The 21,806-nt window shown below is 40.0% G+C and overlaps 1 protein-coding gene across 2 annotated transcripts in view; it reads right to left on the reverse strand.

The window, feature by feature from the left end:
* Positions 1-773: 773 nt before the first annotated feature.
* Positions 774-21,806, reverse strand: part of TPGS2 (tubulin polyglutamylase complex subunit 2) — a gene marked incomplete at both ends in the record, with an annotated part of 55,488 nt that continues 34,455 nt past the window's right edge. Inside the window, 5 exons of one of the 2 annotated variants that reach the window (XM_079717456.1) lie at positions 774-1,004; positions 2,323-2,483; positions 4,246-4,359; positions 12,552-12,680; positions 14,793-14,880. In XM_079717456.1, coding sequence (XP_079573582.1) covers positions 774-1,004; positions 2,323-2,483; positions 4,246-4,359; positions 12,552-12,680; positions 14,793-14,880 — 723 coding nt within the window. The remainder of the gene's footprint in view (positions 1,005-2,322; positions 2,484-4,245; positions 4,360-12,551; positions 12,681-14,792; positions 14,881-21,806) is intronic. The other variant, XM_079717457.1, reaches the window with a different exon arrangement.

The following is a 21,806-nucleotide window of genomic DNA, read 5'->3' on the forward strand; positions in this document are numbered from 1 at the left end:
ATAGGAAACTGATGAACATGAGAAACTATAGGAAACTGAAAATGAGCAAAGCAAGATCTGTTTGTGGTGAAGGATATAAAGAACATAAAAATGTATATTCAAGGTTTTTCATGGAACATTATAACCCATCAAATTAAGGTATCAATATTCTCTAACAAAAATTAACTGATCTGAGGATGGGTAATGCAAAAGTATTCTAATGCAGTGCTGCCCAATAGAACTTTCTGTGATGATAGAAATGTTTGATCATCTCTGTGCTAATACAGAATCCACTAGCCACATGATACTCCCATTGTGGCTAATATAACCGAGGAACTGAATTTTTAACATGGCTTAAATTTAGCTGCTTTAAAAAGTGGCTACCAATTGAGCAGCATAGTTCTAATGCCTCATAGGTCAAAACCAGTGGTTTCTATGGTGGACTTCTCTAATTACTGCTGAGGGGTAGGGGGTTGGAGTAGAAAGAGAAGAAAGCTCTTAACAGATCTACTTAGTCACTTACACAACACCTTATATTCGCCACAGCTTCCAGAATCAGTAGGTGGCACAACCTGCTGTAAGGGGTATGAGGGAAGGATTCTTGGGGAGACCTGAGTATGCCCTTCCAACTCCTGGCTCAAGCCAATGGCAGTAAAAAGGGCCTAGGATTTTGTTACTCAGATGGGGAGAGGATTATGGTTCCACACACAGAATCTGAGGCTTGGGCCGTGCCTGAGGCATCTGTGCATGGAAATCGTCACTGTGGGGCTGGCAGGGAGCTGGAGGTGGGGCGCTCATTTTCGCACAGGGTTTCCAGAGCCAGAGGAGGATTTAGAGGTGGAAGGAGGACCTGCAGGCCCTTTCTGGCCACCTGCAGGCTGAAGAGACCCTTTCTTTTTGGGGATTAAGGTCTTGTTCTTGCTCTTGAACACTTTGCTGGGATCCAGCTTGTTCACAAAGGAGTCAGTCTCTTCCGTGAGTAGGTTCGTGTTGTAGGTGATGGGTTTATACATGTTGAACCATTGCTGTAAGGCAGAATTAGGAGAGAGGGTCACAATTCAAAAGGAGAAGAGCATGTGTTTATGTTCTTTAGGGGAGATACAGGGGTAGAGAGCTGGGGAGATGAGGCAGAGTAAAAGACTTTAGGAAAAACTGCCTCTAAAATCTATTAGCACTTCCTTTAGGTAAAAGGGAAGACACACATTGCTTTATGGGGTCTCATAACCTTTAAACATGAGGACTAAGAATCTGAGTAAATGTGCTTCCTTCTAACCTAGTGTGCACTGAGCCTGGTATGCTAGGTCCCAAATCATCAGGGTACAGTGTCCTTCTAATTGTTCTGCCTCCAAACCAGCCACTGCCCATCAGGTGGACTTGGTAGCATCCTTCCCACAGGGAAGGAGCAGACAGAGGCCAGAGCAGGCCTCTACTGAGGGAAGCTGCCTGCTGTCTTCCCTACAGGCTTTCTGGGCAGCTGAGGGCAAAGGGCATCTACATTTATTTTCATTGATCACAACCACCCACTATGTTGCCTGGATGTATGTCACTGTCATGTGACATTTGAGGAAAGTGAGGTCCACTCAATGAATACATTCATCGAGTCCCTCATTTTTTTGCCACCCAGTCAAAAGTTCTTCTAGCCACACCTGGTGTTCTCAAATCAGGCAGTATATCAGCATTACCTGACATCTGTATGTTTAAAATGGTGTCTGGATCTATAATATAAATGAGGCACATCCATACTTTGAAATACTCTATATCATTGAAAAAGACAGCTCTCTATATATTGATAGGGAATGAGCTCCAACATGTAGTTAAGTGAAAAGAAGGTGCAGAACAATGTGAATAGTATATCGCACTTGTGATTTAGAAAAAAGGAACCAAAAACTGTATGCATGCATGCTTTCTATCCAATACAGTATCTCAGTGAGGGCACAAGAGAAACTAACAGTGGCTGCCTGTGGGGAAGTGGATGGGGAAGCTGGAAAACCAGTGAATAAGAGACTGATTTTTCACTGTTCCTGTATGCATGTACTGCCTATCCAAAATGAATGATCAAACCTAATCTCTGCCCACCACCAACCCCTTTTCATTAGAAGTAAAAACTCCCCAGGTGATTCTGAGGATCAGCCAAGTTTGGGAACCACTTAACTAGATTAGTATAAAGTGAGGTTGTCCACCTAAATTGGAAGCATCTGCCGTGCTTATTGAACATACAGGCTCCTGGGCTCAACCCCAGATATCCTGCATCAGATGAGGAAGCTGGGAATCTGCAATTTACGCATTTCCTCAGAAGATTCTGATACATTCTATAGTTTGAGATGACAGGTGGTCCCCCCTTACCTTGGCTTGTGGGCTAATGCCATAGCTGGTGAAAGCATACTGCCACTGGGGCAGGCCCAGGTGGGTGATAAGCAGGCGATAATAGGCAGTAAAGGTATCTGTGAGAAAATGCCAGTATAATGCTCTGTCCAGGAACCAGATCTCAGTGTCTTGTGCTAATGCTGAAATAGCAGACAAAGGACATAAAGGAAGGGATGGCTTAACACTTTTTTCCTTTTATCTATAAAGTCAACATCTACTCATGGTTAAAACATATTTCAATAGTAGAAGGAATGTAAACTATAAGTAAAAGTTCCCTTTTTTCCCTTCCAACCTCCCAGTTCTATTCTTCAGTGGCCACTGTTACTGGCTTCTTTATATTCTTTTACAAATTCTTGGTCAGTCAGTCGACTGATCTATCTGCTGGGCTTTGGCCATCTGTGCATTCAGACTATCTAAGCAGCACTCCTTTCTTGTGTGGACTCAACACTCCCCCTCCTCCAGGAGGTACATACTGTGGTCTCAGCCTTCCTGATGGAGAGACCCTCTGTCTGAATAGTTCTGGCTTTCTCAGGAGGTCTGTCAGGAATTAGAAGTGCTGTGAGAAACCACCACGGAGGAGCCCAGACCAGCTTCCTCTCCTGGGACTCCTGCCTGTGCGGCTGTGTGATGTGCTGGCTGAGCTGAAGCAGGCACTATTGTACCAGCTCCTGCCTCACGCTTGCTTCTGACCGTCCATTCTTAGTACTCCTAGTTCATCTCCTCTCCTATTTCATCTCCTGTCTAATGGCTCTAACATCTCCCTAAGTGGCCTCCATCCTCCAGTACCTTCCACTTCCATTTCTACTGGTGGTCACATTTTCATTTGAATCCTGCCATACTTCTGCTAAATAACCTTGACTCCCCACCTACTTCCACGTAACCTCAAAACTCCTTCACCTGGCTTTCAAAACTCGGCATGAAAGGGAATCACAGGGCTTCTGGTGTCACCTCCTTCTCATCCACAAGATGAACCATGTGGCCAATGAAGTGGAATTGTCATTCCCCCCAAATCAGGTGCATTCTCCCATGGCATGGCTTTTACCTATATCCCTTTGCTTGGATGCCCCCGTTTGCCCCCCACCCCACACCCCCCATATCTCATTCAGACCTGTACTTCAAGATGCAGCTCATTAGTTGCGGCTCACTGGCTCCTTAGTTGTGGCACATAGGCTCTTTAGTTGTGGCCCCACATGCTGCAACTAAGACCCGGTGCAACCAAATAGATAAATAAATAAATATTAAAAAAAAAAAAAAGATGCAGCTCAAAGGCTACGTCACAAAGACTCCTCCAGCTGGAGATGATCTCTCCTTTCCCCCAGAGGTAAACCCTGGTGTGTCTTCTCACCCTTTGCAGGCAGAAAGCTACTTGAAGAGGGCTGAACCTTGTCCAACTCTGTAGTTCCTAGGGACTGAATTGCTGTTAGGGGGCCAGGTGGTGCCCACTGCTCAAGAAGCCAGAGCCTTCTCTTGATTTCCCATCTGGGATCTTAGTTTGAGGTCTAGTAATTCAGATTTTTATTGCTGTTAATTGGCTTACATAAATACGTGTAAAAGAAAGACAATGTTTTTCCTGGATGCTTTTCTAATGCATGAGCCTGCTGGAGGAGTTATAAAAAGAATGACTATTTCTTTTAGCTTTTATTCACTTATTATCCTAATCTTATTATTTTGCAGTAACTCACAAGTGACACAAATGACAATAGCTTAAAAAGACTCTAGTAATTGGCCTGGAGGGGGATGCTCAGAGAGGACCAAAGGGGTTTTCTGGGTCTTGGCATCTACAAGAGACCCAGCAGCACCTCAGGAGGTCGGGGAAGAGCATGCCTTTTGTGTGATGGCTGGAGAGCAAGGTCAGCCAAGGCCATTCCCAAACTACAGGACCATGCCTGCCATGATTCTTACCTGGTTTCCCTCTTTTGTAGACAAGGCAAACCTTCCCATTTCCGTTGCAAGGATCCAGCTCAAATATTACACTGCGAGAATCAAAGTGAGGCTTCTCTGGCTGGTTCTCACTAGCTGCAAACCCAGAAGTTAATGGTAATGTTCAAACACACTCAGCTCAAACATACTTATTCATACAGCTTTGCTTGGATGAAAGAAACAGAGGGAAAAAAAGCCTTATCTCAAACATATTCTTAACTATTATTTTCAAATGTGGACCAAATGTATTCTATACTCTAAATGCCCTGGGTCTTATTCATGGTCTAAGCCTCTGTCTGGGCTCCCCTACCACCAATAGAGTGTCATGGAATCTGGGGAAGGGGGCATGAGGACAACAAACTGAACTTCTTGGGAGTGGGACTACATAAGTCAGAGTAATCTGAACAACTTTTTTCTTTTTCCCCAGATACATGCTTTCCCCTTGTTTATAGCACTTCATGATCTTTTTATTAGAATCCTTTTTCCTCTGTCTAAAATGTATATTTGTGGCATTTTATGTTTATTTCTATTCTAATTATAACATTATAATTAATGCTAAGTCTGGCTCTGTTAGAAATACCTACCTAGAAATGAAATACCATGATGTAACAGAAAAAAAGATAAATTCTTAGAAAAGCAAGCATCAGAAACCTTCTCTCCTGCTTCTTTCATTACAGCAATTATGCAATAATGATTAGCATTAGTGACTGGGGTGGAAAGAGTTTAACAAACCTAGGAGAGATTGGATAAAACAGAGTATATAAAAATAATATTTTTGATTTACACATATACCCATACATATAATTTTACATAAATGCATAAATATTTACATTTCTAAATAAGGCGGCTTTTTTTGTGTTTTTTTTTTGTCTTTCTTTAACATGGTTTTACCCTCCCCTGGTGGTTATACCTTCATATTCTTCATCTCATATGGTCCTAGGCAGACATATAGGTATACATTTAAATTTTGTGAGATCATTTACTATATAAAAATGGGATACCACACATGTTACCTGAATCTTACTTTCTATACAATAATACCATGTGGAAAGCCCTCTAAGGGTTGTAACTCTAATGCATTCTTTTTAATGGCTGCCTGACAGTCTGTGGGAGTGGATGCACCCTAATTTATCCTGTCAGCCACCTACTGATAGGGGGCTAATATTATTCTGCTACAAATGCTACAGTAATCATCTCTGTACCTGTCCCTTTGTTCTGGTGCTTTTGTTATATGGCTAGACACCCTGAAGTATTATAGAATGGACATTGCCAGACTGCTTTTCGAAAAGGCCTTTGTTTTTGAAAGATATTTTCATGGGGTATAGAATTCTAGGTTGACAGTTTTTTCCTTTGAGTATTTTAACTATTTTTTAATCAAATGAATTTGCTTAAAGAATATTTTATTTTTTAATTTTTAATGTATTTATTTTTTATTCCGGTCTAACAGCATGATTTTCCTCTGATTGTTTCTTTCTTTCTTTCTTTTTATTGGAGGATAGTTGATTTACAATGTTGTGTTAGTTTCAGGTGTACAGCAAAGTGAATCAGTTATACATATATCCACTCTTTTTTAGATTCTTTTCCTGTATAGGTCATTACAGAGTATTGAGTAGAGTTTCCTGGGCTATATAGTCGGTCCTTATTAGTTATCTATTTTATATATAGTAGTATGTATATGTCAATCCCAATCTCCCAATTTATCCCTCCCCCTTCCCTGAGTATTTTATCTTGATTGAATTGTTTCCAATGAGAAATATGCTATTGTCCTTATCTTTGCTCCTTTGTATGGAATTGTCTTTTCCCGTTGACTGCTTTTAAGATTTTCTCTTTATCCCTGATTTTGAGCAATTTGATTATGTTTCCTAGTATTGTTTCTTCACGTTTCTTCTTCCTGGCTTGGTAAGCTTCTTAGATATGGTTTAAGTTTCCAAGTAACTGGTACAGTTTTGAGCCACTATTTCTTCAAATAGTATTTCCTGGTCCATCCCCCTCTCTTCAGGGACTCCAATTATACATACATTATACCATTTGTTGTCCCTCAGTTCACTGATGCTCTTTTGATTAAAATAATTTTTTATTTTCTTTCTGTGTTATTTTGGATTGTCTATTGTTATGTCTTTAAGTTCTCCAGTCTTTTCTTTGGCAATATCTAAACTATTGTTAGTCCCATCCAGTGTATTTTTCATCTCAGAAACTAGTTTCATCTCTAAAAGTTAAGTTTGGATTTGTTTTCTCCTATCTTCCATGTCTGTACTAAGTTTTTGGACATATAGAATATAGTAATGACTGTTATAAAGTCTGTATCTGCTAATTCTAAACTGTATCTTAATTCTGGATTTGTTTCAATTCATTTTTCTTCTCATTATGGTCATTTTTTTCCTGCTTTTTTGCATACCTGGTAATCTTTGATTGGATGCCAGAAATTGTTAATTTTGCATTGTTGAGTGCTTGCTATTTTTATATTGCTATAAATATTGTTGAGCTTTGTTCTGTGACACAGTTAAATTACTCGAAAACAGATACTTTCAGGTCTTGTGCTTAGTATTTGACAGGCAGAACCCAAGGCAGCATTTAACCTAGGGCTAATTTTTTCCCCATTACTGAGGCAGGACCCTTCTGAGTACTCTACCTAATTCTATGTAAGCCATGAGGTGTTTCAGCCTGGCTGGTAGAAACGGACACTATTCCTGGTACAGTGTGAGTACCAGGAATTGTTCCCTCTAATCTTCTTGGGTGGTTTTGTCCCTGGCCTTGGGCAGTATCTTCACATGTGTGTGCTCATCAGTTCTTTCCTGAATACTTGAGGAGGACACTCTGCAGATCTCTGCAGTTCTCTCTCTATGCAGCTCATTCCTCTCTGTTACTCAGTCCTGTGAACTCTACCTGTCTTCATCCAGCTGGGCTCTTAGTTATGTCTTCTCAATTAACAGGTACAACAGGTTCTCCTTGGGTTCCCTTCTCTATGCTGTCAACTGGAAACTTTCAGATAATAAGCTAGGGTTCACCTCATTTGCTTCCCATCATTCAGAGCTCATCGTTCTTCCCTGTATGATGGTCAGTATCTTGACAACATCCATTGTTTTATATATTTTGTCTGTTTTTGTTTTTTTCTGTTGTTCCAGGTGGGAAGATAAATCTGGCCTCTACTATTCCATCTTGGATGAAATCAAAAGTCCAGACTGTAGGCTCCCACCAAGTTTTAGCAGCCTTGACTGATGCTGACTGGGGTCTGCCCTCAGGTGAAAAGTTATAAAAATAGGAAAATCATTCAGTGTGGTTCCCTTCTGCCATTTGTAGATGCCACTCCAGTTTCTGCTTATTTTTGGTTACTCTCCAGTCCTTTTAGGTAATTATTTAAAAAGTTTCCCCAGAGTTTAGAGTATTATCTGCACAAGTCCTGATCTGGTAAAAGGTAGTATGCCATATGGCCAGAATCATAAGGTTAGATCTACAATGTCACTCTTATTAGTGCTTTACTGAATTTTTAGCTTGGTTTTATCTCCATGTGCACATTAGCACACTGTCCTACAGTCTGTGCCTAATAATTTCACCCTCAGGAATAACAGTGGATATCTTTCTGTTACCTGTTATTTGTACTGGTTCTTGTTCATGGTGTTGTGTTTCTTCATGTGCCTGGTTCTTTTTTAGTAGGATTATTTTTGAAAAAAATATTTATAAAAACAATGAGGTCTAGGATAATGTTTTCTTCCTCTAGGGAAGAATTTTATTTTTATATGAGTTTTATACTGAGATATAATTCATCTACCATACCATTCACTTAAAGTGTACAATTTAATGGTTTTTAGTATACTTAGAGCTGTGCTACCATTAACACAGTCAATTTTAGTACATTTCTCTGGAGTGAATTTCTGTTTTTTTCTGCCAGGCCCCTGAGGAGATTAGTAATCTGGAATCAAATTAGTCCAATTTTGGGATTAACGTTTTCTGGGATGCACAGGTGACTTATACTTGGGCTTCGATCCATGTGAAGAGTGGTTATTTCTGGTTCATTCTATCTCCTAGAGTATATAGCTCCTCACGGTGCTAACCAAAAGAGTAGGGTAGTTTTTATGGGTGCCATCTTTTGTAGGTTCTGGACTCCATTTTATTCTTCTAGTCTGACATATGGGTCAAATTCTCAGCTTTTCAGTAGCCTCATTGCCTCTTTTGAAAAGGACAATGTATCCTAGGCAAAAGCAACCCTAAACATTGAGCCTCTTCCCTGGATTTCTGTCTTCTTCTGGATGTTGATCTGGTGCTATCTCATCATCTTATTAGCTCTTCTTTGATGATTTTTATATGTTCCCTGACTTTTCAGTTGTCTTCAGCAGGAAGACTGCTCTGAGTTACCTATCTGCCATTACCAGGAGGCCTCTTCATCAGTTTAAGTATGCTCCTGAAAATAACATATAGATGAGCTTTGCTTTTTATATCAATCTGATAGTTTCTGCTTTTCAAAAGGGAAATTCAATCCCAGAACACTTAACATAATGATTTATCTGTTTTATTTTATTCCTCTTAATGTTTTGTTGCTTATTTTATAATGTTGTTTCTTTTCCCTTTTTCTTATTTTTACTCATGTGATTCAACATTCCCTTTATTAGGTTAGAGATTCTAAAGTAATTTTTTATTCCTTTAATGGTTATCTTCCTTTTTGTTATGTATTTGCATGACTGGATCCATATGATTCTACCCTTACTTGAAAATAATATGCCATTGTTTCTCTAACCAAATGTGGTATGCAGAATTCTAAGATGGCCCCCAAGATTCATGCTTGTGTGTATACACACCTGTACAACCTCCTCCCGTGAGTGTGGTCAGGACCTATAATATGATGGAGTAGTCATTCCCTTGATTAGGTAACATTATGAGACTCTGTTGTAGCAGACTGGAGAGAAATATTCCTGCTGGCTGAGAAGCAAGTGGCCATATTGTGAGAGGGTCTTGTGGCTAGAATCTGAGGGCAGCCTAAGTGAGCCAAGAGTGAGCCCTGGCCAACAGGCAACAAGAAAACAAGGACTTAGTCCCACAACTGCAAGAAACTGAATAAGGTCAACCACCAGTGAGCTTGGAAGAGGCCCCTATGCCTCAGATGAGATCACAGCACCAGCTGACACCTTGTTTTTAGCCTGATAAGATCCTAAGCAGAAGACTCTACTAATCTGTAGCTGAATTTCTGACTCATGAAAACTGTTAGATAATAAATTTGTAGTGTTTCAAGCCGATAAAGTTTTGGTAATCTGTTATACATGAATAGAAAACCAATACACCAAGACACTCTGTTTCCCCCAACAAGGCATACTATTTCTTTCCTAGAGTAGGATGAGGGCTCCCACTTTCTACTTCCTTTCCTCTTTGTCCTATGTTTTCTTTTAAAAGGACTCTCTGGAACATTCTTTGTATTAGTTGCTAGGGCTACTGTAGCAAAGTACCACGAACTGAATGGCTTGAATAGCAGAAATTTGTTATCTCACGCTTCTGGAGGCCACAGATCCAAGGTCAAGGTTGGTTCCTTTTGAGGGCTGTGGAGAAGAATCTGTTCTATGCCTCTCCCCTAGCTCCTGGTGGTTTGCTTGCAACTTTTAGCTTTCCTTGGTATGTAAAAGTACCACCCCATCGCTGTCTTCATCGTCACATGGCTTTCTTTTATATCTGTATCTCCAAATTTCCCCTTTTAAAAGGTTGTCAGTCATATTGGATTAGGGCTCCGCCCAACTCCAGTATGACCTCATCTTACCTACTTACATCTATAATGTCCCTATTTCCAAATAAGGTCACAGTCTGAGGTAGTGAGATTAGGACTTCAACATATGAATATTTCTGGGGGGGAAGGGACACAATTTAACCCATAAAGCTCTTATATCTTGCCTCTCTCCTTTCTGTTAGGTTTAGCTGAGAGTATACGTTTAAACATATTCTGTGCACTATGTCCCCTCTTTTCCAAGAGTTCTTATGTAAAAGTTGTATACATTCCTGGATATTAAGATTTAATTTAGTCTTTCTCTTTCATAGGAGGTTCACTAATCTCTTGTTTCCTTTCCTCTTTATATATCTGCATCTTGAGATCTCCATTCCGTTTCATCTGTCTTTTGGTTGGAGTATTTATGTTCTTGAAGTTTTACACATCCTTTAATATTCTTTTAATAACCTGAGAGGTATGTTTCATCTGTATATACAGGACTCTTGATTTTCACTCTTTTTATCTCAGTAACCTGTTTATGTTTTTTTACTGCCTTCTAGTTTCCACTGTTGCAGGTGAGAAGTCTGATGTCAGTCTGATTATTCTCTCTTCACAAGTAATTTGTTATTTTTGCCTAGAAGCTTGTGATTTTTTCTGCAACATGTAATGCCTAGGTGTCTGTTTTCTCCTGAATTCAATTTGAGTCTAGGAGAGCCCTTTCAATCTGCAGATTGAATAAAAGTTTTCATTTATTACTGTTTATTTATTATTCCCTTTCCAGCTTTTTTTCTCTTTTTGAGCAGCTATAATTCCAATGGAAGGTCACCTGGATGTATTTTCTATTTCTCTCAACCTCCACCTTTTCACTCATTTCTCCTTTTAAAATTTATTTATCTGTCCTTTTAGATATTTCTTGCACTTGCTTTTTCAGGCTACTAACTCAGGTCTCAATATTTATACTCGTCTTCAATTCATCTAGTCAGTTGTTTAGTCAAGAAATTTTAATTTTTCTATAGGAAGTCTTTGTGCTGTCTTAAATGCCCTTAAGTGTTCTTGTTTTTATTTAGGTTTTCATCTGTGTCCTCTAGCAGTGTTATTTCTCTGGTTGTGTATTCTGATATTGCTTCCTGATTGTCCTCTTTCTAACTGCTGAGTCCCCTGAGAAAAGTCAGCATTTTTCTACTTAAGTTTAATGAAACTTAGGTCTAATTGTTGGACTATCCTAAAAAGCATAAACTCAGAAGGTGCCAGAAGCCCACATGGTTCTTATCCCCATCAGTATATAGGACAGTGTAGTCTCTACCCCTAGCTCAGTCCTTTGCTGAGGTCCCTTGAAATCCTATCATCTAGTCTACCTTTATCTACCAGCTTCAAAAGCAGGGTACACCCATTCTACTTATTTAACAACTCCTTTGCCTTTTAGGGGTTAGAGAGCCCCTGTATACACATAGGAAGCAAATGTGACCTTTTTCCCATCCTTGAGGATTCCACACATTTCTGAGTGACAAACTCTTCCCAGGGTGCAACACTTTCCAGGCTCAGCTCTTGGACTCCTCCTCCTATTGTCCAGCTGCTTGCCCAGTTGAAGGAGAAAGCCTTGCATCAGTTCTCTCTGTCAGAACTTCAATGCACTCCAAGGCATTAGTATTGGAGACACTAGTTGCCTACTGAATATTCATTCTCCCTTTTTAAAACTCCAGTTCTGTTTGTTGAGGCAATACTACACAGCTAAAAATACTTATCTCCTCAAATTCCCTTGCATTATGGGTAACCTTTTGACTCTATTCTGGCCAATGGTTATTGGGAGGGGCTTCTGGGAAAACTATTATTTTTCTGACCAAAAGGAAAATATTCTGCCAAGAGACAGTTATTTTGCCCTTTACTCTTCTTTTTCCTGCCTGGAACATAGACTTGAAGCTTGGAGGTAGAGCCCACATTCTTCAACCATGAGGATGAAAACCAAACAGACACAAAGCCTGGTGCGCCAGGAATCCAGAGGGAGACTTTATCATTGAGTTTCTCAAGCAGCTACACCAGCCTAGTTCCAGATTTCTTATTATGAGAAAAATAAATTCCTATTTAAACATTGTAATGGGGGTCTGTTATACGCAGCCAAACACAGTTCTGACTGAAGAAGTCCTCACTTATACATAGTTGATCACAGCTTTAGCAGCCATTTGAATTATAAGCCATTTCAATCAGAAGTGGCAAAGAGCCTGAAGGGAGGAAGGGAGCTACATTTAGACTGTCACGGTCCCTGAAACCTCTCAATACTGAAATGTAGAGTGAAGTTTAATCTGTAACATTCATTCACTTACCAGGTATTCATTAACTGCCTACTATGTGCCAGGGGCTGAAGTGGGTACTGGAAACAAAGATCCCAACCCTAGCATTTTCTTCATGAAAATTTCCTTTTTAGATATAGGCTGATTTTTTTGTTTGTTTTTTTTTTAACCTTACTCCCATGGTTCAGAGAAGCCATAAATGGGAAGGGTTGGGTTTAGGGGAACATGTAACAATGCCACAATGTCTTCCTATTATTTTCAACATTATAAAATGGAAACAAGCAGGCTGATTTCTAACTCAAAGCAGAAGTCCCTCCAGTTACCTTCTTGTGTATCGTCCTCCAGGTCTGCAAGAGTTGGTGCGTTAGGAAGTGAGTACAGGGAAGACTGGTTGAGTTGAGTCAGTTTTGAGATGCTGTTAATTGCCATGCTGCCCAATGGAATGGTATGTTCTATGGGAACGTTAACAAAAAGAATTACATGGAGTAATAAGCTAGTTACCATGGTCATCAGAAGGGCTTCTGTTTGATTAACTTAAGCCCAGCTATTATTTGATCCCAGGGCCGAGGAACTGAATGGAAAGTGGAAAAGGAGAGAATCAATGCACTACATGCTCCAAAGCACCAGCCTTTTATGCAAAAAAAAAAAAAAAAAAAAAAAAAAAGCAAACAGCTGGGGCCATGAGTGAAGAGTCCCCACTGCATGTGTTAGGGCGGAGCACCAAAGGAAATTTTAAAAGGGGATTCTCAAAGAGAACTGGGAATTCTAGGGTAGGGGCCCTATTTGAAGATCAAAGGACTTAAAAATGTTTTTGCTCCCGCCATCCCTTGAATGAAGGGTTATACTTTCCAAAGGAGTAACAGCTTTGATTATATAACTGACTGCTTCTACCCTTCTTGTCATAAGCTTTCACTATGGAAACTATCTCCCCCTCTACTTGTCATTTTTTCTTACTCAATGGAGCAAACTGTCTTGAAAGCCTTCGTGCTTGGTTCAGGCTTCTGTGATTCAGGTGTAAACAAGAAACAGGCAGACTATGTATTTTCCTTATCTATCATAGAGAATCCTTATAATATAGGGTGCTGGACATGGGATGGCACACAAAGACTTGGACATATGACTGCTAAAAAACTGGAATAACTGAAGGCAATAAAACAGCTGATGTACAGACCATGGAATGTGTAAGAAAAGACCACTAAGGAGGTAAACATTGGAAGCTGCCTTTGCTGGCTTTTCTGATAATGATTTTAGCCATCCAGTAAAGAATGGGTACAGCAATGGGGATAAGGATAAGAAGATGGGTTGGGAAGGTTACATTAAAAAAGTATTAATAATGAATAGGGACTCATTCATAAAACCTTCATGAAATGCTTCTTTTCTGATGCAGGCTTCTGAAGGGGCTAGCCTGTCTCCGTGATGTGGGCAAGGGAAAATCTGAGTCACTCTAGCCTCTGTCCACTCACTCTGTTGCTCCAGACTCCAAAGGCCATGGCCATGAGGGTTTCTGACGTTGGTGACAACAATGGTTTCTAGACCATCAGAGGAAATGATTCTAAGCTAAAAGTTCATGTTAAATGCTTAGTAGTAAGCTATAAAATATGCCTCTGGTCAGCTGCGAGAAAAACAGGAAGGTTTGGGGAGTCACCAAAACAAGGGAACCTAGGAGGTAGCGGCAATGAAGGGGAGGAGTCAGTTCTGCAGATTTGCTGTGTCACAGAAGTGACTGCATTCTTAGTGGCAGCAAGGAGAGGTATAGGCTGATTCCCAAGGACCAAAGTAGATCTGGGGATGTGGTTGCAGTTTGGAGATAATAAAGTCCTCTTGAGAACAGGGAAGTCTGTCAGGAATGAGCTGGACTCCAGGGGCTAGATCTGGATTTCCTAGTCTATGGAATATTACTAGAGTCTTCACCTAAATGCACAGCACTGACTTTCATGCCTGCATAGTACCTGAATCTCTGACATGTACCAAGGTGTGATTTCCCACATTCACGATAGAAATGTTTATCCTGGACGTATTTAATACCAAGGATGATAGCCTGCGAACTAAGGTGGTTGATGACTCAGGCTGAGGAGATGTGAGGCAGAGAAGGAAAGGCTCTGGTCTGAGGGTCGGAGGTCCAGACCTCAGAGCCCTGAGGTCTCCACCATGCTGGGAATGAAGGAAGGAGCCCCTCTTAATGACCACCAGAGGCTGTCACTGCAGCTCATCCTGAGGAGACTGCTCCAAGGTGGAATCCTCAGAGGCTTTAAGTTCGAGGTGGCTCAGGATTTTTGTGTAGTGACTAATCTTTCCCTCCACCTCATGCCAACAGGAAGCCTCTAAATTGAGCTTCCAGTTAAGTACTGGGTAGACCCTGGCACAGGGGCTGGGGAGGCAGTGGGTGAAGCAGTGATGGCATGTGTTAGCGTTGGGGGATAATCACAGCTTCTGGACACTGCACTTTAGAAGAACCCAGAAAAACTGTCCGGATTCAAAGACTCATAAGTTGTAAAGGCCCTCAGAGTTGTCTCATCTAACCTCAGCCAGGGAAATGTTCCTCTACAGCAAGGAGGCTGACTCACCATCCAGCTTCACATTCCATGTCATGTGGAAGCCATTGGTCATCAGGTAAAAGTTCTTCAGATCCTCAGGCAGCACACAGTTATTTTTCTAGAACCACAAAGAAGCAGACTGTTAGGTCAGGGCTGGGAAGGAGGGTGTAGGGCTATGCCTCAAAGCATCTGGGGATGCTATTTACTGTGTTTCAGATCCCCAAAACAGGAAAACTCTGAATAATTACCTATAAAACTCTATTGGAGAGTTCTGGATTGAGACGGCAACAAACCAGGCTCCTCCACTCACCTCGTTTCACTGACACACTGAATCTACAGCTACAAATCGAACAACAATCCCTCTGAAAGAAATCCAGAAACTAGCTGAGCGACTCCTACGCATCGGGTGAACAAGAAGACACACTGAAATGGGTACGAGAGTCTGATCACAACCTCGCCATAAAACCCACTCCCGGCAGGGCGACACGCAACGAGGAGGGAACTCACAACTCCTGGATTCTCTCTGAGGAGCAAAGGGCTTGGACCCTACACCTAGCACCCCAACTTTTAAGACTTCCACCTGAGAGATGGGCCCCCATAACATCTAGCTCTGGAAGCCAGTGGGGTTTGGGTCCAAGAGACTCATAAGGCTGTAGTGAACTAAGAGATAGTTCTTAATGGGCTCTCATGGACTTACCATGGATATACCCTCAGGGCCCAGTACAGAGGCAGCAGACTAAAATGCCCAGTCTTTTCATTAAGGAAGCCTAATTGCTTATCTTAAACGCTTTGGCCTGAGGGGGCAGGCTTCGGATTTAGTACACATCTAGATGCCAACTGTAATCCTCTCCAGAGACCAGGGAGGCTAGTGCGCACCATACCATCTTCATGCTCTCCTTCTGCCTCACTAGCAGGTATCTTCTGGAAAGGAGCTTATACACACGTCTGGCACCCCAGCTTTTGCAGCTACTGCCCAGGGGACACACCTCTTGATTGCCTGGCTCTGCTGGCCAACAAGGCTTATGTTCCTGGGCCCCACAGGACTCTAATAAACAGAGTAGCAGATCTTAAGCTATGCCACCAGGGCACAGGGCAGAGGCAGCAGACTGAAATGCCCAGTCTGTAAGTGAAAGAGGCCTATTTATAGATCTTAACTGCAGCCTGAGGGTCAGGCTTATAATTTAACAACATCTAGGGGCCAACTGCAATCCTCTCCAGAGACTGGGGAGGCGAGTGGGTGCCATCTCTGCACTCTCCCTTTGCCCTGCCCTGGGTCACCAGTGTTTCTATGAATGGAGGTTGTGCAAACATCTGGTGCTCCAGCTTTTGTGGCTGCTGCTCAGAGGACACATCCCTTGATATCTGGCTCTGGTGAGCAGCATGGCTTGTGTTCATGGGTTCAATGGCATGGTAGCAAACAAAGAAATAGTTCTTAACCTGCTATCCCCCTAGGGCTCAGTGCAGAGGGAGCAGACAGAATGCCCATCTCTCAGTCTTCCCCTGAAAGAGGTATACGGGCGTACTTTAAAAGTTACTGCCTGAGTGTCCAGCTTCCAATCAGCCTGCATCTAGGTGCTGAGATCCTTCTCTTTGGGACACTGACAGGTCTTGGTATACCCACAACTACTGGGAGCCACTAAGAACAAAGTAGGCTGGACAGTCACAAAGGTTTGAGAGACAACCAAGAGCCACGGCAGGGTTGAATAATAAGGTTCATCTCTTACATGAGGCCACCCCTTCAAGACTGGCTATTGTATCTAATGCATAGAAACCAACATAGAGAGTCAAGAAAAATGAAGAAAGAGAGGAATATATTCCAGGTGAAAGAATTAGATAAAACCCCAGGAAAAGACCTTAATGAAATTAAGATAAGTAATTTTTACCTGATAAAGAGCTCAAATAATGTCATAAAGATGCTCATAGAGGTCAGGGAAACAATACATGAACAAAGTGAGAATTTCAACAAAAAGAAAATATAAAAAAGTACTAAACAGAAATCACAGAGGTGAAGGATATAATAACTGAGCTGAAAAATTCAATAAAGGGGTTCAACAGCAGACTAGATGAAGTGAAAGGATCAGTGAACTAGAAGACAGTGTATTGGAATTCATTCAATCAGACCAGCTAAAAGAAAAAAGAATAAGAAAGAGTGAATAGAGTTTAAAGGACTTATGGGACAACATCAAGCAGATCAATATTCACATTTATAGGGGAGTCAGAAGAAAAGAGAGAGAAAGGGGCAGAAAGCTTATTTGAAGAAATAATGGCTGAAAACTTCCCTAACCTGGGGAAAGAAACAGACTACCTGGAAATAAATCCAGGAATCCCAGAGAGTTCCAAAAAAGAAAAATCCAAAGAGACATTATAATTAAACTGTCAAAAGTTAAAGGAGAAAATCTTAAAAGGAGTAAGAGAAAAACAACTTGTTATGTACAAGGAAACCCCCATAAGACTATCAGCAAATTTTTAGGTAGAAACTTGGCAGGCCAGAAGAGGGTGGCACAATAGATTCAATGTGCTGAAAGAAAAAAAAAAAAAAAACCTGCCAACCAGGAATACTCTACCTGGAAAAGCTGTCCTTCAGAATGTAAGGAGAAATAAAGTTTTCCAGATAAGCAAAAGTTGAAGGAGCTCATCACCACTAGACCAGCCTTACAACAAATGTTAAAGGGACTTCCTTAAGGTGAAACAAAGGGGTGCTAATTGGTAACAGGAAAAAATATGAAAATATAAATCTCACAGGCAAAAGTAAATGTATAGTTAAATTCAGAATAATCTAATGTTGTCATGGTGGTGGGTCAATCACTTATAGATATAGCATGAAGATTAAAAGAGTAAAGTAACTATAGTAAAAGTAGTAAAATACACTATATTTTAGTAGTAAAAATAACTATAACTACCATAATTTGTTAATGGATACACAAGATAAAAAAATGTAAATTGTGACACCTTTTAAAATGTGTGGCGGGGAGAGTAAAAATGTAAAGCTTTAAAATGCATTCAAACAAGCTGTTATCAGCTTAAAATAGACTGTTACATTTAAATATAAGCCTCATGGTGATCACAGAGCAAAAACCCATAACAGACACAGAAAAGATAAAGAAAAAGGAGTCTAAGCACAGCATTACCAAAAATCATCAAATCACAAAGGAAGCAAGAGAAGAAGAAAGAAACAGAAGAATTACAAAATAGCTAGAAATCAATGAACAAAATGGCAGTAAGTCCATACCTATCAACAATAACTTTAAATGTAAATGGACTAAATTTTTCAATCAAAAAACAAAGAGTGACTGAATGGATAAGAAAGGACTTATCTAAGGCCAAACTCTGTTGTTTACAAGAGATTCACTTCAGATGTAATAACACATAGACTAAAAGTGAAGGGATGGAAAGATATTCCATGTAAATGGAACCAAAGAAAGCTGGGAGAGTTATACAAGACAAAGTAGACTTTAAGACAAGACTCTAAGGGCCTCCCTGGTGGCGCAGTGGTTGAGAGTCCGCCTGCCGATGCAGGGGACACGGGTTCGTGCCCCGGTCTGGGAAGATTCCCACATGCCGCGGAGCGGCTAGGCCCGTGAGCCATGGCCGCTGAGCCTGTGCGTCCAGAGCCTGTGCTCCGCAACGGGAGAGGCCACAACAGTGAGAGGCCCGCGTACCGCAAAAAAAAAAAAAAAAAAAAAAAAAGACAAGACTCTAACAAGAGACAAAGAAGGGCATTATATAATGATAAAGGGGTTAATCCAACAAGATGATATAATATTTATAAATATTTATGCATCCAACACAGATGCACCTAAATATAAAAAACAAATATTAGTAGACGTAAAGGGAGAAAAAGACAGCAATACAATGAAGCAATGGACTTAAGTGACATGTTAGACCAGATGGACTTAAGAGACATTTACAGAACACTCCACCGAAAATCAGCACAATACACGCTCTGCTCAGGTGTACATGGAATATTCTCCAGAATAGATAATAGGTTAGGCCACAAAATAAGTATTAACAAAATTAAGAAAACTGAAATCATATCAAGCATCTTTTCTGTGCACAATGGTATGAAACTAGAATCAATTATAGTAAGGAAATAGGAAAATTCACAAATATGTGGAAAGTAAACAACATGCTACTGAACAACCAATGGGTCAAAGAAGAACTCAAAAGAAAAATGAAAAAATATCTTGAACAAATAAAAAATAGAAATACAATATACCAAAACTTGTAGAATGCTGCAAAAGCAGTTCTGGAGGGGAATTCATAGCAATAAATGCCTGTATCAGGAAATAGGAAAGTTCTCAAGTAAACAACCTAACTTTACACTTCAAGGAACCAGAGAAAAAAGAACAAACTAGGACCAAAATTAGTACAAGGAGGTCAATAACAAAGATCAGAGCAGAGATAAATGAAATAGAGGCTAAAAAGATAATAGAAAAGATCAATGAAACTAAGAGCTGATTTTTTTTTTTTTTTTTTTTTTTTTTTTTTTTGCGTATGTGGGCCTCTCACTGTTGTGGCCTTTCCCATTGAGGAGCACAGGCTCTGGACGGGCAGGCTCAGCGGCCATGGCTCACGGGCCCAGCTACTCTGCGGCATGTGGGATCCTCCCGGACCGGGGCACGAACCTGTGTCCCCTGCATCGGCAGGCGGACTCTCAACCACTGCGCCACCAGGGAAGCCCCAAGAGCTGATATTTAAAAAAATATATAAACAGACAAACCTTTAGCAAGACTCACCAAGAAAAAAAGAACTGAAAAAAATTAGACATCAAAGAGGAGACATCACAACTGATACCACAGAAAGACAAAGGATCGTGAGATTATGATGAACATCATACACCAACAAATTGGACAACCTAGAAGAAACAGATGAATTCCAAGGAATATACAACTTGTCATGGCTGAATCATGAAGAAATAGAAAATCTGAACAGACCAATTACTAGTAAGGAGATTGAATCAGTTATCAAAACCTCCCCAAAAACAAAATTATAGAAACAGATAGCTTCCCTAGTGAATACTACCAAATACTAAAGAAGAAATAACACTAAACACCTTTTCAAACTAGTCCAAAACAGAAAAAAGGAACACTCCCAAACTCCTTTTATGAGTCCAGCATTACCCTCGTATAACCAGACAAGGACACTCTAAGAAAAGAAAATTACAGGCTAATATCCTTGATGAACATAGATACAAAAACTGTCAACAAAATATTACCAAACTGAATTCAACAATACATTAAAAGGATCATATACCATGTGGAAGTTATTCCAGGGATGAATGGATGGTTCAACATCTGCAAATAAATCAATATGGTACACCTATAACAAAATGAAGGATAAAAATCATATGATCATCTCAATACATGCAGAAAAAGCATTTCACAAAATTCAACATCCATTCATGATAAAAAAAAAAAAACTCTCAACAAGTAGGTATAGATGGAACATAACTCAACATAATAAAGGTCATATAATTAGCCCATGGGTAACATCATATTGAAGGGTTAAAAGCTGAAAGCGGTTCCTCAAAGATGAGGAAGATAAGGATGCCCACTCTTGCTAATTTTATTCAACATCAGAACTAATAAACAAATTCAGTAAAGTTGCAGGATACAAAATCAATATTAAAAAATCTATTGCTTTTCTAAGCAAGAATAACCAACTATCAGAAAGAGAAATTAAGAAAATGATCTCATTTAAAATTGCATCAAAAAGAATAAAATACCTAGGAATAAGTTTCACCAAGGAGGTGAAAAACCTGTACACGGAAAACTATAAGATATTGATGGGAAAAAAATGAAGAAAATACAAATAAATGGAAAGATATTCCATGTTCACGTGTTGGAAGAATTAATATTGTTACGTCCATACTACCCAAAGCAAACTACAGATTCAGTATAATCCCTATCAAACTTCCAGTGGCATTTTTCTCAGAAACAGAACAATCATAAAATTTGTAGGGAACCACAAAAGACCTCAAATAGCCAAAACAATCTTGAGAAAGAAGAACAAAGCTGGGGGAATCACTCTCCCTGATTTCAAACTGGAGTAGAAAGGGAGAGTAATCAAAACAGTATATTGGCATAAAAACAGACACACAGATCAACAGAACAGAACAGAGACCCAGAAATAAACCCACACATACATGGTCAATTAATTTATGACAAAGGCGTCAAAAATACACAATGGGGAAAAAACAGTCTTTTCAATAAATGGTGTTGGGAAAACTGGACAACCACATGTCAAAGAATGAAACTGGACCAGTATCTTACACCATATACAAAAATCAACTCAAAATCGAGTAAAGACTTGAATGTTAGACTTGAAATCATAAAATTTCTAGAAGAAAACATGGGGACAAGCTCCTTGACATTGGTCTTGACAATAATGTTTTGGATTTGACACCAAAAACAAAGGCAACAAAAGCAAAAGTAAACAAGTGGGACTATATCAAACTAAAAGGCTTCTGCATAGCAAAGTAAACCATCAACAAAATGAAAAGACAACCTAGATAACAGGAGAAAATATTCACAATTTTCACTGATTGTGAAAATTTGCTGATAAGAGGTTAATATCCAAAATATATAAAGAACTCATACAACTCAATAGGAAAAAATGAAACAAGCTGATTAAAAAATGGGCAGATGAAGTGAACAGACATTTTTCCAAAGAAGTCATACAAATGGCCAATTGTATGAAATTGGTAAATGAAAAGATGCTCAACATCATTAATCATCAGGGAAATACAAATCAAAACCACAGTGAGATATCACTGCACACCTGTTAGAACGGCTATTATCAAAAGAGACAACAAATTAGCAAGTGTTGGTGAGGATGTGGAGAAAAGGGTGCATTCGCTAGTGGAATGTAAATTCGTGCAGCCACTATGGAAAACAGTATGGAGGTTCCTGAAAAATTAAAAATATAACAACTATATGATGAAGCAATTCCACCCCTAGGTATTTATATGAAGGAAATAAAATCACTATCTTGAAAAGATATCTGCACCACTATGTTCACTGCAGCATTATTTACAATAGCCTA

This window comes from Hyperoodon ampullatus (assembly GCF_949752795.1).
Source record: "Hyperoodon ampullatus genome assembly, chromosome: 13".
Taxonomy (NCBI): domain Eukaryota; kingdom Metazoa; phylum Chordata; class Mammalia; order Artiodactyla; family Ziphiidae; genus Hyperoodon; species Hyperoodon ampullatus.